Here is an 18,231-nt window from a genome sequence, read left to right on the forward strand (position 1 = left end):
TCAGGGACTTTTTCAGTATTTACAGCATAATCCCCTTTTTTTGCTACAATCTCTGTGTCCTTACAGGTTTTACCCTGTGCAATTTTCCAATCGTGAGTCCCCATTCCTGTTTTACCCGGTGCAATTTTCCAATCGTGAGTCCCCATTCCTGTATTAACCGAAATACCTACTTGATTCCTCAGTGGGACAGCATCATGGTCCCGTGTGTTACACCCTTGCACAGATGGTCGTTCTGGCGACAACATCGTGTTTATAATGTTATGCAGCCTTACTCATCCAAGATGGCCGACGCCTCTGAATCCATTTGTGCGGGCCAAGGTGCAGAGGTTGCACGTTCTTTATTTTCACGCCGCAACGATCATGTGACTCCATATAGTTCGACCAGGAAGTTCAGCAAGTGCGTCGCTACTCTCCAGAACGGCGCTTCGTAAGTTCGTTCCTAGGAAATATTGCTCAAATCCCATTCTACTATCCTTAGCATTCTGAACCTATAATAATTCCTGTTCCTTCTGCCCTTTCACCCCTTAGACTCTTTCCTCTCATCAGTCCGCCCATCACCCCTCCAATAGGTCCCTATGCCGGTCTGAAGAGTGAGTTCCCGGGGATTTATCGTTTACCTCTTCTAATCTCTCCCCTAATCTTAGCGGTTATACTAATCTCTGCTTTTAGTTTCCGGAAATGATCTTTCTATCTTTATAGGACTCACCCCCTTTTTGAAGACTCCACACAGCATACCGTAGGCACTCGACTCCGTACCCGGAGTAAGTTGGGTCATAACTTTTCAATCAGGGCTTCAGACTACCTTAGGTGGACGAAGACTCACCTCTTCTTTCTCTCGTCCAGGACCAGTCTCGCCCGCACCTGACTCCTTGAAGGAAGCCTGGCAGATTCCTCCCGGAAGCCGACTGCTGACCGTCACTGCTACACAGGGTTTTTCTTCTCCGGAGGGTTTTTCCTGGGGACTGTGTTTCCTCCGCGGCTGAAACTACTAACAGCTGGGAGGGAGCAGGGTGTCCCGGGAAGCCTTCACATTCTGCGGTGTTGCTGTTTGCGGAGTCTGCCCGCTGCCCAGGTTAGTGGACTTCACAAATTGTTCTATCTCAAATTAAAGTAGCTTCGGGCATATTGTAATAGTTAGCGACGCCTAAGAAAGGTAATTCACATTCGAGGCTACTGGGCAGACGGTAGACTTTCGATGGAGCAACAGATGCAGCAATTAATGGCTGCCATGCAGTCTATGTCTCTGGAGATGCAATCTCTGAAACAAGACAATGCTCAGTTAAGACAACAGGTCGCTCGAGCTTTTTCAGAGACCCCCCTTATGCTTTACATACCGAAATGTATGACAGAGATCCTCACAAACTCAAGGAGTTCCTTGATAGTTGTATGGTTCAGTTTACCTTTAAAGCCCGTTTTTTCCCGTCCGATAAGGACAAGGTAGGTTATCTGATATCCCATTTGACAGGCCCTGCATTGGCCTGGGCGACTCCCCTAGTAACCTCGGGGAATGCCATTTTAGACTCATACACAGCCTTTACTAATAGTTTACGATCCATGTTTAGTAGGCAGGAAATTTCAGTTTCTACTCAGGAAAGATTATTAGATTTAAAGCAGGGCAATAAGGATCTCATGAGTTACGTGACTCAATTTAAACAACTATCGGCCGAAACAGGGTGGCCGGATGATGGTCTCCTCACGCTATTTCGCAGAGGTCTTTCCGAGGAGCTGAAAGACGAAGTCTCAAAGGTTCCTCGACCAGCCAATTTAGCCGAGATGATTGCGCTCACTATGCAGATAGATTACCGTCTCCATGAGCGCTCTCATGAGAAGAAGAAAGGGAAACCCACCAAACCCTTCTCCGGTTCTCCTTCCCCTTTATCTCGATCTCAGACTTCCAACGAACCTATGCAAATAGGAATAGCCAGAGGCCCTTTGTCAGCTGGTGAAAGAGAAAGACGAATGAGTCGGGGCCTATGCATGTACTGTGGGGCTTCGTCTCATGTGTTAAGGGATTGTCCCATCGTTCCTCCTCGTCGGACAAAGAATCCGATGCGGGGAAACGCCAAGACCCTGCCGTAAGGGGAACCACGGCAGGAGATCCCGAACGGAGTTCCCCAAAAAGACTTGGTACTTCTTTTAAAAAGGAAATGACGGAACACACTATGTTAGTACTTCCCCTGATCATAAAGTTACCAGACTTGGAGCTACAAGGAGTCCCAGCATTAATTGACAGTGGAGCTGCTGGCAACTTTATAGACGACCAGTGGGCTGCAAAGCATGGAATCATCAGATCCGCCAAGACCTGTATTACTCCCATTCAGGGGGTGGATGGGTGCCCTCTCAGCTCTGGGCCTATTAGAGAGCAGACAACCCCTCTTACATGCCAGATTGCCGCCCACAAGGAGACATTAGTATTCGACTTGATTAAGACTGCTCATTTTCCCATTATATTGGGGTTACCGTGGTTGCGAACCCATAATCCCTTTATAAATTGGGCAGTGGGAACTTTATTTTTTGGTTCCGAATTTTGTGTCTCCCATTGTCTTGCTCAATCCTCTGTTGGGATTCAAGCTCCTTCCATGATGGTGGAACCAACTGAAGGCCCATCGATAGGGATGGTCGGCGAGATCCCGAGGTGTCATCGACAGTTCCAGTCCGTATTTTCTCAGCCAGAATTCCCTAAGTTACCTCCTCATCGTCGGGATGATTGTCATCTGGATTTGCTCCCGGATCAACCTATACCCTTCGGTCGAATGTACATATTATCGCAGCTGGAAAAAAAGGCACTCAAAGACTATCTTCAGACTAATCTTCAAAATGGTCTTATAACCGAGTCCAAATCACCAGCCGGAGCCTCTTTATTCTTTATTCCCAAGAGAGATACGGAAGAACTACGGCCATGCATAGACTATCGAGGGCTAAATAAGGTTACCATCCCTGATAAATATCCAATGCTGCTAATCCCTAACATTCTTGAAGCCGTTCAAGGGGCTTCTCTCTATACCAAGTTGGATTTACAAGGGTCATATCACTTGATTCGTATTGCCCCTGGCAATGAGTGGAAGACTGCATTTCGGACCCCATTCGGTCATTTTGAATATAGGGTAATGCCGTTTGGGTTAGCTAATGCGCCCGCTGTTTTTCAGCATTTTATGGACCATCTATTCGCCGACGTACTCCTTCACTATGTAATCGTCTACTAGGATGATATTCTAGTTTTCTCACATAGTATAGAGGAACACATCGGACATGTCAATTTAGTTTTGGACTGCCTTAAAGCCAATCAGCTGTACTGCAAACTGGCAAAATGTGAGTTTCACAAGAACCAAGTGACTTATCTAGGGTTCGTGTTGTCTGCCCAGGGAATTTCAATGGACCCTCGGAAGATCTCGGCTGTTTTGGATTGGCCTTCCCCCTCAAACGTCAAAGAGATCCAACGATTTTTGGGATTCGCAAATTTTTACAGAAAGTTCATCCCAGGATTCTCCAAGACTATTCTTCCCATCACCAGTCTTTTGAAGAAGGGGAGGACTTTCGTTTGGGATGACCTTGCACAGAAAGCTTTCACTGAACTTAAGAGCCTTTTCACTTCAGCTTCCTTCCTGCTCACCCCGGACCAGTCACGACCATTCATCGTTGAGACTGATGCGTCTCACCATGCTCTAGGGGCAGTTCTTTTGCAAAAAGACGAGTCAGAAGAAGAAAGACCAGTTGCTTATCTCTCCAAAACCTTCTCTTCCTCGGAAATAAATTATTCTGTCCTCGAGAAAGAATTGCTGGCAGTTAAGCGAGCATTTGAGGAGTGGAGACATCTTTCCTTGGCTCGGTCCACCCGGTCGAAGTTCGAACCGACCATTGCAACCTCAAAGTGTTGCAACAGGCCCACACCACTAACAGTCGACAGGCTCGCTGGGCCCACTTTTTTTTACCATTTCGGATAGAATTTACTTTCCTTCCGGGAGATCAAAACCTTCGAGCAGACGCCCTTTCACGAAAGGATCCTCCACTCAAGAAGTTCCACCCTGAGCCTTTCTTTCCTAAAGCTAAATTTCTGGCTACAGTTACTGATTTTCTACAGTCAGACAAGAAACTGCACGTCTGGATCCGATCTGCAAGAATCTACAAGAAACTCATTCACTTACCAAGGAGAAAGGATATTACTTTTTCAATGATCAAGTGTTCATTCCGACCCCAACCCTTCAAAGAGAAGTCCTGTTCATGTGTCATGATTCAAAGGCGGCAGGGCATCGAGGATATCAAAACACCCTTGAGTTAATTACGCGTCATTTTTGGTGGCCAGGTCTGACCAAGGATATACAAGATTACGTATCAGCATGTACTGTTTGTCTACAGTCTAAGACTCCCAGGTGTCCACCTTTTGGTTTACTTACCTGTATGCTTATTCCGGACAAACCGTGGCAAGTCATTTCCACCGACTTCATTGTCGATCTTCCGTTGTCCTCTGGCTACACCACCATTATGGTGACTATTGACTATTTCACAAAGATGGCCCATTTCACCCCTCTGAAAAAACTCCCTGGGGCTGCTCCGATGTCAAAGATCTTTATATCAGAATTTTTTTCCAGACATGGTCTTCCTAACACTATTGTTTCTGACCGGGGTCCCCAATATATCTCGCAATTTTGAAAGGGTATAAGTCAGGCATTGGGGATCAATAGAGCCCTCGGCTCAGGATATCATCCTCAAACAAACGGACAGACTGAGCGCCTTAACCAAACATTAGAAACCTATTTACGTTGTTTTGTTTCTGCTGCACAAGACGATTGGGGAGATCTCCTACCCTTGGCAGAATATGCTTATAACAATGGCAGGCATTCGGCACTGAAGACCAGTCCTTTTTACTGCTCATATGGTTATCATCCATCCTTTGAACCTTCTGTCTCAAAGTCCTCCTCCAGATATCCTGGAATAGACATTCTTGTCGACGGTATTCAAAAGGGACAGCAGCTCGCTCGAATAGCTCTGCAAGCTGCCCAAGATCGAGCCAAGAAGGTAGCAGACCGTCATCGACAAGATCTGCCCTCCATTCAAGTCGGGGATGCTGTCTGGTTATCTGCTCGGTTTCTCCCAAGACATTTGGTGCCGTCCAAGTTGTCACCTAAATATTTTCGACCGTTTAAAGTAATAGCATTGGTCGGTCCGGTGGCAGTCCGATTGGCGTTGCCTCCTTCTTGGGTCCGTCTTCATCCGGTCTTTCACATCTCTCAGATCAAATTATCCATAAAGGATCGGTTTCAACGCACCCCTGCAGCTCGTCCCCCACCAATAATGACCAATACTGGACCGGAGTATGAAGTGGCAGGGATTTGCGACTCCAGATATCACCGGTGTCGGTTGCAATTCCTAGTAGACTGGAAGGGTTATTCTCCTGCCGAACGGACATGGGAGTTGGCATCGGGAGTGCATGCTCCCTCTTTGGTTCGACACTTTTTCCGGCTTCACCCGGGGAAACCGGGTTCACCGCCCCGTAGGAGGGGGCATACTGTTACACCCTTGCACCGATGGTCGTTCTGGCGACAACATCGTGTTTATAATGTGATGCAGCCTTACTCATCCAAGATGGCCGACGCCTCTGAATCCGTTTGTGTGGGCCACGGAGCAGAGGTTGCACATTCTTTATGTTCACGCCGCGACGATCGTGTGACTCCATATAGTTCGACCAGGAAGTTCAGCAAGTGCGTCGCTACTCTCCAGAACGGCGCTTCGTAAGTTCGTTCCTAGGGAATATTGCTCAAATCCCATTCAAATCCCATTCTACTATCCTTAGCATTCTGAACCTATAATAATTCCTGTTCCTTCTGCCCTTTCACCCCTTAGACTCTTTCCTCTCATCAGTCCGCCCATCACCCCTCCGATAGGTCCCTATGCCGGCCTGAAGAGTGAGTTCCCGGGGATTTATCATTTACCTCTTCTAATCTCTCCCCTAATCTTAGCGGTTATACTAATCTCTGCTTCTGGTTTCCGGAAACGCTCTTTCTATCTCTATAGGACTCACCCCCTTTTTGAAGACTCCACAAAGCATACCGTAGGCACTCGACTCCGTACCCGGAGTAAGTTGGGTCATAACTTTTCAATCAAGGCTTCAGACTACCTTAGGTGGACGAAGACTCACCTCTTCTTTCTCTCGTCCAGGACCAGTCTCGCCCGCACCTGACTCCTTGAAGGAAGCCTGGCAAATTCCTCCCGGAAGCCGACTGCTGACCGTCACTGCTACACAGGGTTTTTCTTCCCCGGAGGGTTTTCCCTAGGGACTGTGTTTCCTCCGCGGCTGAAACTACTAATAGCTGGGAGGGAGCAGGGTGTCCCGGGAAGCCTTCACATTCTGCGGTGTTGCTGTTTGCGGAGTCTGCCCGCTGCCCAGGTTAGTGGACTTCACAAATTGTTCTATCTCAAATTAAAGTAGCTTCGGGCATATTGTAATAACGTGCATCTTCGTTACTGATCTTTGTTTCTACCATCACCGACCCTTTGTCATTGGCCAAAATTATGTCTTTGCCATCCAGAGGATTTTGTAATTTCACTGAGGACCCATCATGCACGGCCGCATTAAATATCTCATAAAGATCATCTCGGTGTTTTTTCTTTTTCAGAGTATCACAGAGTCGATATTCCCCTTCGAAATAGGAACTCTGTGTGGTTTGATCAATACCTCTACTTTTTTTTTACAAGTATGTCTTTAGTTCCTACAGGTTTATTACTTTGCAATTTTTTCTCTAAACTGATTAGTTGTACATCATTAGCCTAATCATAAGCGAGATCTCTGAGGAATTTTCTAGAGGATTTCATCTGCCCCCCTTGTTTATTACTATTATTGTTTTTTTTCCTCAGTTTCGCCAACCTTTTCCCTTGTCTTTTAGAGAGTTTAGTATCATTCACACTTGGTTCATCTCTATTTCCGGGAACTTTTCCCCCCTGCTCACAATGAACTATATCCGCCAATTCTGCCGTAGTGGTACCCATACCACTCCCCACGGCAGGGTTCCGAGTAGCTGGTATAACAATAATCTCATCTACAGACTGGACAGAGAAAGTCTTTGTCGAGCCCAAGCTGACATCATTCGGGCTAAAATTGTTATCGAGACTTGACTTCATGATTTTACTCAATGACTCCGATAATTTCTCGGGAAGCATAGAGATTTCCGAGACTAAGTCCCGAATGTATTTAGTTTGATCCCTCAATTCAGTAAGCATTAGGCGATTAAAGAGACTCATCATCATATGGAAATCAGAAGCCAATGTGACCGGCATACTTGTAACAGATTTAGAAGCCTGACTAGGCAATTGATTAGATAGATCCAGCAAATTATCGTAGTTAAAGTCACTAGGGAAACAATTATCATTTTCATGTGAATGTAATTCGAGATCGATGCCAGCACTGAGGGCCTTAGTTTTGTTACCCATCGTATCAGTCATCTCCTCATCACCAAAAAGTGGTTGAGAGGAATCAATACTCTCCCCATTCTGTTTCCCCAACAGGGAGCACTCTTGTGCACACTGCAGCATTTCCACCTCCTCATCGTTAACTTCGGGCAACGGTAACGCAGCCGCACGGGCAAGACTAGCACGTCTTGTGCTAACTGCTGTAAAGAAGTCAGCACCCGCTTCTTTACGCATCGATGATAATTTGAGTTTCCTCATAATTCACTTGTGGCCCCAAAGTAGGAGCGCCCCTCCAAACAGAAATAAATGAATACAAACAACCCCCCTTTACACTCCAACCACAACCACCTCCACCCGAACCACCAAACGGCCAGACACTCAGTCCGGCAATGAGGCAATGAACTTGTATCAGTGGTCAGGACACGCAATATGGAGCACTTAAAGCATATACATAATAGAAGGGCAGTATGATGTCCAATACAGCCCACCAGATAAAATACCTTAATAACCTCTGATGACCATAGGAGGGTGTTTTAGCAGCAGCAGCACGCCCCGCGCAGCGCACCGTGAACAGTAAACAGTACTTGCTGTGCTTGATCGGTGCGCGCGCGGGTGCGCTGGTGCCTGTGTATTTATTCCCCTCCCAGCAGAAGCGAGCACGCCAGGAGGGGCGGAGTCCCCGCGCTCCAGTCGCCCTTAAACAGATTAAAGAAAAGTATATTAAGTAACTATTAAAGAGTGTGAGTGGCACAACACTAAGTACGACTTCTTTACAATGTGCACAACTATTCTAAGCAGCACAACGTGCACAGCAATCACCTTCTTTTGTTTTTATCGTCCAGGCAAAATGGTGTTGCAGAAAAAGACGTCCTCCAGCCCGTCAATACGAGCTTTGCAATGGACAGCCCACAGCTCCAAAAATCCACAAGTCCAAGAGTAGTGACTTCCAGGACACGGCAGCCCCCGATGATAGCGCAGCCCCAGTAAAGTACTTGCTGTGCTTGATCGGTGCGCGCTGGTGCCTGTGTATTTATTCTCTTCCCAGCAGAAGCGAGCATGCCAGGAGGGGCGGAGTCCCCGCGTTCAAGTCGCCCTTCTTTTGTTTTTATCGTCCAGGCAAAATGGTGTTGCAGAAAAAGACGTCCTCCAGCCCGTCAATACGAGCTTTGCAATGGACAGCCCACAGCTCCAAAAATCCACAAGTCCAAGAGTAGTGACTTCCAGGACACGGCAGCCCCCGATGATAGCGCTTCCCCAGTAAACAGTACTTGCTGTGCTTGATCGGTACAATATAATCACTCTTTCCCCCTGTTGTTACTCACTCCCCCCAATATGCAATATGAAGAGATGAATGAGGGCACACAGGTATCAGGAATAACAATCAACAATTGCAGTTTCAATCCCGATTCCCCTCAGCAAGCTTAGAGAGAACAGTAATGATTTTAAAACAGGTCAAATGCTTTTGAATGTGATTTTGTAATGAATAGGAAAAATGCTAAAAATGACTTTAATTCGCTAAATAGGATTCAGAACTAGTGAGAGTGGCTTTGGATTGGTTCAGGTAGACAATAGCAATGATTGTAGAATGATTAGCAGATGGGAAACGAAATTCAGAAGTTGAAAGCAAGAAATAGCTGTTTTTTTACATGTGGTGAAATTGAGCCAAATGCGAAATTGCAGCAACTTTTCCGCATGCGGGAAACGCAATTACAGAGAAACTATAAGGAATTGGCCTGAACTAGTGGGTTGAAACATCCCACAACACGACATTGACAGACTTTTCAGTTTCAGACTTCATGACAGTTTCATTAGTTTCCTTTGAGGTAGGGAAACCCCTCTTAGCTTTAAAGATATAGAGGAATTCTTACAACCTTTTATTTAATAACAGTTTATACCCAGAAACATGCCACCATTGTGTTCGAGCTTTACTACTGCAGCCTTACAGTAGGCATAAATCCGAATAGGTCACCAAACAAACTTGCAATTGATACCAAACATACATATTCTGCACTCCAGAAAGACCAAGAGGCTTTCACTCACACAGATATTCTTCTTCCATTATGCCCACATCAGAACGACAGCAACATAAACCTTGCTCTCTGCCAACCTTTATTAACTTCCCAACCCAACCTACCACTTGTAGTTCCAAAACAGCAAAGAGGCTAAGACCCAATAACATAATGTAGCATAAGAATTAATGGTTCTCTTATCAGACGACATTAGTGGAAAAGATACATACTTTTTTACAAGGTCGAACATGCTGCTCTCCACGTTTCCGAGCCACTGCTCCACTGATCCTCTTACGCGAATGCTCCTGAAAGATAAATGGGAAAGATCAGCATTAAGCCGTACAATGGGAATCTCACCCTAAGTTTCCACTTCTATCCCGATAGTCTATGTTATGTTATGGGGCATTTGTATAATGCCATTTACTATTGGTATGATTCCAAAGCGCTGTGGGTTGAATGCCCTAGTGGACCGCAGTCCAGCTCAGTGGGACAGTAATGTAGTAATACGTATTTGGGTGCACACAGTATGTGTGCAGCCATTGTGGAATAAGTGGTGCATAGCTGCATACCAGTGCTAGGTGTGGTGGTTGTGTGAGATCAGTAGAATGTGTGCAGCAAGGCCAATGGACTTGGGTATCTGCATTCTGGCGGCACTGGAATTTGTGAATGAGATTATGTGTGCAGCTAGGCTGATTTCAATGGTTGTAGTTGCGCTCTAAAGACTGTTGAGGTGATCGTGGAGATGTAGAAGTATGTGTACAGCTAGGGCCGAATAAATCGAGGGGTATAACTTGATTCTATTGTTTGTTGGTGCAGAGGTAAGAGTTAGCATAATGGTGTGTTTGAGTGTCTATGTGCTTTGCAGGGGGACCCTGTTCCTGTTGAGCTCGCAGTGCCTGTTGAGGGGGTGGTATCTCCTGTTGGGTTCGGGCTGTTAGGCTAAGGGCCTCCCTGTGTCTTGTTCGGTCAAATTGCTTTTGTGATGACTGACGGGTGGTGACAGGCAGATCTGTGCCAACTCATGTCGTTACATTATGTATAGGTGTTGCAGACGTCCTTGGTTGGTAGTTCTGCCAGATGGGTTTCCCGATAGGTAGTTCTGCTAAATACATTCACAGATAGTTGGGATTAGCAAAGAATATTTTCTAGACGGTCCTTGGTACATAGTTCTACTGAGGAATTTCCAGGTGTGTAGGATTTGCAGGCAAGGGCATTTCCTGGATTGATAGTGTAGTGCATATTTGCAGAGCAATGATCAAGTTCATAAATGCTATTAGCGCTTGGGCTGGTAGTTCAACTAAATGGACTGCCGGTGGTAGTTCTGTTAAATGCATTCCCAGATAGGTGTGATTAGCAAAATAAGTGCTAGACAGCCCCTGTGTTTAGTTCTGCTCATGGATTTCCAGATGAATAGGATTAGCAAGCATGTGCATTTCTTGGATTGATAGCGTAGAGCATACTTGCATAATTGCATGGCATTGATCAAACTCATAAGTGCTATACTTGGGTTACGAGTCTAGATCAGTCCAGATTATTGGAGAAAGATATCTCTAGGCCTCAGAGCGTACAGTATTACTGGCGGAAGAAGGCAATGATCGAATCCCGTCATGTACATGGGTGCTACTATTATACAGGTTTCAAGTCTGGGGCAAAGACTCCAGAAAATGGGGGTAAGTATCGTCTGGCCTGAGTCTAAAAAAGGGCCCATATTGAGCACGATATCACACCAATTCTTGGTTGTGATGCTAAATCGAGTGGTCAGGGCATTCAATTATGTGTTTTAGGTAAAGAGCCAGGTTTTGAGTGCCTTCCGGAAAGCCATGTAGTCTTCGCTGTGTCTAATGTGGGGAGGCAGTGAGCTCCAAAACGTTTGCGCCATGGTTGAGTTGGCAGAGCCTCCGATCCTGGCTGAATTGGATGGCCACTAGGAGGTCTGTGCTTGACCTTAGGGTGCGAGTTGGGTGGCAAGGCGAAATCTTATCTTGTAGGAATTTGGGGCCTGCTTTATGCACCGCTTGGTGGGTAAAACATAGCAATTTGAAGGTTGCCCTGCGTCCAATTGGGAGCCAGTGTAGGGTGCAGAGAGCAGGAGAGATGTGGTCCCTTTGTCCCAATGCTGGAAGCAGCCTGGCAACCAGGTTTTGTACTCTTTGGAGTTTGTTTAGCTGGTAGGCCGGTGCACCCAGGTAGAGGGAGTTTGCATAGTGAAGTCTGGACATGACAATGGACATGCTTTCAGCCAGTCTGTTGGGTTAGATGAGGTAAGGGAAGATGTGCTTCAGTACCCTAAGCTGGAAATGACAGGATTTGGATGTAATGTTGATGTGGTGAGACAGAGTTAGGTCAGAGTTCGTTGTGCAGCCAAGGTTTTGACAGTGGTGGGGTTCTGGGGTTTGAGGGCGAGTGAGGATGGCCAGGGAATCGGTTGGGGAAATAGAGCAGTTTAGCTGCACACCATGATCTCCGAGTTTGAGTTCAGAAGGAGATGGTTAGTCGTCATCCAGCGGTCAAAGTCAGTGAGACATGCTCCTAGGTCAGAGCAAGGGTAGGTGGTCGATTTAGGAATTCTCAATATGATTTGTGTGTCATCCGCATAGTTATAGCAGGTGAGGTTGTGTGAGCTGATGAGCCTGGGCAGGAGGGTCATGTAAAGGTTGAAGAGAAGGGGAGAGCGGCAGTCGCCTTGCGTACTCCAGTGAGTACCGAGCATTCGCAGCAGAGAAAAGGGGGGGATGGGTGATTTTCTGTCTATTAGTTAGGAATGAGGCAATCCAGGTGAGCACTGAATCACGTATTCCTAGGGAGTGTAGTCGTCAAAGAGGATCATGTGATTAAAGATATGAAACGCTGCAGAGAGGTCGAATAAGTGCTGCGCATCCTCCTGAGTCTGCTGTGAATTTGAGGTCATCGCAGATAGAGATCAGCATGGTTTCTGTTCCGTGGCGCGGACGGAAACCTGACTGGGCGGGGACTAGGAGATTCTTCAATTCCACTAAACCATTGAGCTGTGAGTATGCAGTGCGGTTGATGATTTTCGCCAGCAATCGGGTGTTGGAGATAGGCCTGTAGTTGATTGGTAGGCGAGGGTCGAGAGATGGTTTTTTTAAGCAAAGGTTTGACATGCACCGTTTTGAAGGATTCTGGGAAGTTGAAGGAGGTGAAGGAGTCATTAAGAATGGACCTCGTCAAATCTCCTGCACAGGTGCTGGTGAAGATTTCTTTGAGGAAGGAGGCAGGGCAAGGGTCGACGGGAGGGGGAGCCGGAGGGTCGGCTGACGGATAGTAGTTTCATTAATTCCTTGCTCGAGATAGTGTTGAAAGAGCAGAAAGAAGTGTTCTCGGGAGGGGGAGGGTTGGTTCTTGTAGAGCAGGTGAGGGGCGGGCGGAGTGGATGGAGAGTTTGGCATTATGGGTGGCCGTCGAGTCTAGGGATGTTTTGTGGAACTGTTCAGACAGGGAGTTGCAGAGCGTTTGTGAGGAGGCAGTCAGAGCTGCAGTGCAGGTCGGGTTCAGGAATTCTGTGATGATCCTGTGGAGCTCTTTGCTGCTGCTACAGCAGTTCAGGATCTTTTTATTATAATAGGATTTTTTGGCCTTTCTGGTTTGTAATTTCTGTGGTGGTGGTGGTGGGCGAGTATTGATTTGCTTTGACAGGGTTCTGGAAGCTTGCCATCTGCGCTCAAGGGAGTTATGGGGTTTTAGAGTCTTCAGGTGGGGGTGGACAATTTGGGGTATTTCTTTTTCAGGAGTGAGCAGACCTGGAAGGGGTTAGGGGAATGAGGGAGTTGTTCAGCCAGGATTCGAAGAGCGCTGTCTGTGGCCAGGAGTGAGGGGAGGGCGCTTAACAGCGCCTCAGCCAGGTCCGGTAGTACCTTTACCTTGTTCCAGCAATTGAACTGAGATCTCAGGGTAGCAGAGGATTCTGGGGGTGGTGGCAGTGTGAGGAGAGAGAAAGGTATGGCAAAGTGGTCTGTTCAGATGAGGGGGGACATGGAGATGAGGTTGGGGGAGCTGAAGATGGCATTGAGGGTGTGACCAGTAGTATGCATGGGTCCTGTGATATGCTGGGTGAGATGGGGTGCCTGTAGGCTGTCAACCCGGGGTAGAGTGATGGAGTTGTTGGGGAGGTCGAACCAGATGTTAAAGTCTCCCAGTAGGGTGATTGCAGAGTGGTTAACTAGAATGGCTGCTAGTGAGTCACATAGGTTGTTGGTGAAGTGTCTGTCATAGCTGGGGGGGGGGGCTAGAAGGGATTTGCAGTTAGCTGAGCTTTGGTTGTGTTTCAGTTGAGGTAATAGAGTTGTGTGGTTTGTGGAGGATGGCTAATACGCCTGCTCTAGAAGGTTTGTTGTGGGTGATGAGTGAGTAGTCAGGTGGGAATGCTTTGCCAGCGATAGGCTTGAGGTAATCCGAGAACCAGGCTTCCGTGATGAAGATAAGGTTAGGGAATCATAGATGCTGCGTCTGTTCTTGGCTACGCAGCGGGCATTGAAGAGGATGCAGGTGACTGTGAGAGGTGGTGGGGGCAGTGTTTTTCCAGGTGTCCAGGGTTGGCAGGGCTGGGATGGTGGGGTCACCGGTAGGTTGGAGATGGTGGTGGGTGGAGGATCAATTGGGTAGGGAAGTGTATTAGGACGGACGGAGGTGGTCAGGGGGAATACTGTAGATGGGTGCATAGAGGGTCACGGGTGGTTCAGGACCGGGAATAGAAGGCTGGCTGTTGCATGCTTTCGACTGAGTAGTTGCATGGGATGGGAGGTTCGGTTGGTAGAGAATGGCTTGGAGGATAGAGGTGTGGTGGTGAGAGGTGCTGGGTCGTTCAGAGATGTCTGGCTAGGTGTGTTATGGATTGGTGCTCAGGGGTTGGGAAAGGGGGAGATGCTGTCTTCAAGGAGGGAGGTGGGAAGCAGGGGTGACAGTGGATGTGGTAGTGGGGCTACGAGAGACTAGGTGGGTTGGGAGGTGCAGGGCTGGTGAGGCATGCAGAGGTGAGGGTGAGGGGCATCATTTACCTCTGGAGTTGGCAGTGGGGGTAGGCCTGGAAAGGGGAGGGGTTGGGAGTAAGCTGTTGCAGCACCCCCAGGATTCCTCTGGGGTGGTTTTGGAGATAGTGTTGGGCAGTCGAAAATGTATGTGAGCGAGGGTGTGTGGCTGGAGGTGCGAGGGAGAGGATGGGCATTTGGGCTGAGGGGAGCACTCCTCATGTGAGAGATAGACTAAGACTGATGTGTGCTGGTCCTGAGGTTGTAGCTGTTGGGGCGAGGGACAGCGTCTCGGCGAGAGATGTGCACAGTGTGTTCCCGAAGGTAGGCGCAAGAGTTGAGCTGGCAGTGGGGCAATGTTTCTTTGGAACGCCAGAGAGCTCCTCTGGTCCAAGAGTTGGACGCTGGGCGGTGGGGCGCTTTGGGAGGGGGAGGGCCTTCCGCCTGTGGATGCTGAGAGGGGAGGTGGGGGAATGGGAGGGGGTGGGTAGGGGTTGTTAAGAATGGTACAGGGATCAGTTGTTTCTGGGTGCGCCAGAGTGCCCCTCTGGTATGAGAGTTGGAGGGTTGGCGCTGAGAGGATGTGGGAGGCTGCAGGTTCTCTGGGAGGGTGGGCAGGAGAGAGGGACTGGAGGTGGGAGGAGGATCAGTGGGGGTAGTTGGCAGGGGGGCAGGCAGTGGGTGACTCATGGTGGGCCAGAGAACTCCTCTGGTCAGAGAATTGAAGGGTGTGTGGCGAGTGATGGTGGCGATGGGTCAGTATGTGTGTGGGCTTCGAGTGGAGGGGTCTGAGGTGAAAAGGTTATGTGGGGTGTAATGTGGGTTCGGCAATGAGGGTGCAAGGGGAAGGATGTAGGGTGGTGGGGTATATTTGGGAATGTCTGAGAGCTCTTTCAGAGTGAGGTAGTGTGAGGTGAGAGGTCGTGTGTGGGGTTCTGGGTGTGTGAGGGGTTCTTGGGTTTGAGAATGAGGGTGCGAGGGTGAGTGGTGTAGGGTGGGTGTGGTGTATTCTAGAGTGCTTGAGAGCTGCTTTTGTGTGTGGGAGAGGTGGTGTGTGGTGAGTAGCAGTGTGTGCGTGAGTGAGTCTGAGTGAGTGCGGTAGTGATGTACGAGAAGAGGATGTGGGGGTAGAGATCTAGGTTGTCCGTGTGTCCCGCTTGAGTGTGTGCTGATCGCCAGGGTCGTGTAGGGTGAGACAGCTGAACAGGGGCAGCAAAGCGCTCAAAATGGAGGCACAACAGCAAATGCAGAGACACCCAGACCTGGGACACCTGGATAGAGGGAGAAAGCGCCCAAAATGGGGGCAAACAACAAAAGCAGCAACACCTAGATTTGGGACACCTGGATAGAGGGAGAAACGCCTAAACGGGGGTACCTCAGTAGACAGTAAAATGCAGTGAAACCTTGGTAGAGGGGGAACACCTTAAATGGGGCACCACAGTGTCCCTGGTTTTCCGTGCTCTCCATTCACTCCCTGTGATCAAACGGGTGAATTTTAAAGCTATGTGCCTAGTTCATAATGCCTTCTATGCAGTGGGTCCGGAATATTTGCAGCTCAAGTTCTGTCCCTATGTACCCTGCCGCTCCCTCCGGTCTAAAGACAGATTCCTTATTTCAGTACCACGGTTTCGCTATGTCAGAATTGGTGGACATTCTTTTTCGTTGGTAGCTGCTAAATTGTGGAATGCACTACCTATCACCCTGCGTGCCACAGTGCAGTTTTGCCGTTTACTAAAAACGTTGCTTTTATGAGAGCTGCCGTTATGCTAATGTAGTTGTGCTTAAAGTTTGGTAGCGCCAAGTTGCCTTTGGGCGTTAGTTGCGCTGTACCCTTGGGGGTATGAAACGGATAACATAAAAGTAACACCTAGATTTGTGACACTTTGAAAGCATACAATGGGACAATCCTTCTTATCTAAATAACTTCAAACCCACACTAAAGCAATCGATTGGACTCTTGTCCATGCATTCTGCTCTGATTCTTATGTGTTTGAACTTTACACACCGACCAAAGCATACTTTGATCCCGAAGTTAGCAGATATGCCAGGCCATTAATGGCTCGCCAGCCTAATCTAGGAGGCTCGAGCGAAGCAAGGGGTTTGGTGAGGACTGTGGAACGTTAAGGGGCAAGCCCACCTGGGGACATGGGGATTGACACCATTAGCACCCCAGCATGCTTGCGGGAGTAGGCTGCTACTAGTGAGTTTTCCAAAAAAGGGTGTCAGTCCCATGGAGTGGGACTATAGCCTTCTGAGCAGCAAAGGTCCATCAAAATTGAGTTTGGGTGCAGAGCCCACAAACGTGCCTGGGGCATGGCATTCACGCAAGGGGGTTCCATGTCTCGCAAAACACCTACCAGTTCCATGGGATGGACTCCCATCTGTAAATTGCCATTCATTATTTTAAATTAAAGTAAATAAAACATTACTACCATCATGGCTTACAATAAATAAGCAGTTCATACAATTAACAACTACATGAAATCCTAAGAAAATGCTTGTAAGAATAATTTAGCTAAGGATTAAACATTATGTAAAAAATGTGTACCATTTTCCTGACTATGCACATTTTTGACCAGGACGAATAGAAAGAGGCCTACGGTCACGTATATTGATCAGACACAAGGTGGGTGTTTCCCTTGCAGGGGTGTTATTTGATGGTGTCTACTGTGAATCCAAGTAAGAGGAGATAAGCCCAAAAATGGTCCTCTTGCTCACTGTACTGAAAGAATTCCCCTGTTCAATACTGATGAGTCATATCCAGACCAATACTTGTGTGGAGCGTTGTGGTCCCATTACGTTAGTGTTGTGACTTAGTCATTTGGGCTGGCATGCTCCCACTGGGGGCAGGACCAAGACTAAAGGGCTCTTGGTTGATCGTGTTCTGTAATGGTAAAGACATGCTAAAAGGAATGAGAGATCCCCAGAGCAATTCCAGTTGTTATGATTAATTCAAAGCTTTCCATCACGAATGGTATCTACTTTGAACAAGAACTCTTTACTGCAGAGAAGCTAAGCTGTGAGTTCCTTTGTCCTTGGCTGTAGAGGGAGACCCTATTCCCCAGCAAGATTCTCACTGTGGGGGTATAAAAAAAAAATACATAATGCACTTTAAGTACACAGGGGTAACCCTTAACTGTTAGAAAAGCAATGGTGCCCCTTCTACAATATTTGTTGTAATTATTTAGCATTTGCTATGCATCTCAAACCTTTCACTATCCACAATAAACACTTCACAAAAATAACACCTTATCTTAACAAAATTTGTAGAGCGCAACATAAGCCTGACGGCAACTTGGCGCTGACGAGGACGGACGGAGACCAGTTCACAGAATTTAAAATGGAAAAGTCTTAAGTGCATGGCGGAACAGAATGTGAAACTCAGTGCTGCGCAAAGGGAAGGGAAGCTGGTTCCCAGCCCTTGACACAGCCACTGAGAAAGCGCGCCCACCTCTACAGGCAAGCCTGAACCTCAGAGGTTGTAAAGTCCTGAGATCCTGAGACCAGAGAGGCCTAGAAGGAGTATACAGAAAAAATTTGTTCTGAAGAAATTCAGCATCCAATCCATAGACGGCCCTGTGCACAATACACAGTGCCTTAAACCTGATACGTTGCTTGACAGGGAGCAAGTGGAGTTGTCGTAGCAAATGAGTCATATCTACACCCCAAGTAGGGCAAAGAACAGCCCTAGCTGCCGCATTTTGTAGCAGCTGAAAGAGGCGCAGAAGATGTTTGGGGAAATCCAGGTAGAGGGCATTACAATAGTCGATGCTGCTAATGACTACCGAGCACACAACGGGTGCATGGAACTTGGTCGGGATACAAGGTAGAACTTTACG

The 18,231-nt window shown here is 47.6% G+C and overlaps 1 protein-coding gene across 1 annotated transcript in view; it reads right to left on the reverse strand.

Moving 5' to 3' along the window:
* DNAH14 (dynein axonemal heavy chain 14) overlaps positions 1-18,231 on the reverse strand; it is a 2,000,441-nt gene that overhangs the window by 1,476,339 nt on the left and 505,871 nt on the right. The window contains exon 26 of the mRNA XM_069608705.1: positions 9,641-9,715. Within this exon, the coding sequence (XP_069464806.1) occupies positions 9,641-9,715 (75 nt within the window). The remainder of the gene's footprint in view (positions 1-9,640; positions 9,716-18,231) is intronic.

Source organism: Ambystoma mexicanum, chromosome 4q, assembly GCF_040938575.1.
Source record: "Ambystoma mexicanum isolate Mex_15411 chromosome 4q, UKY_AmexF1_1, whole genome shotgun sequence".
Lineage (NCBI taxonomy): Eukaryota > Metazoa > Chordata > Amphibia > Caudata > Ambystomatidae > Ambystoma > Ambystoma mexicanum.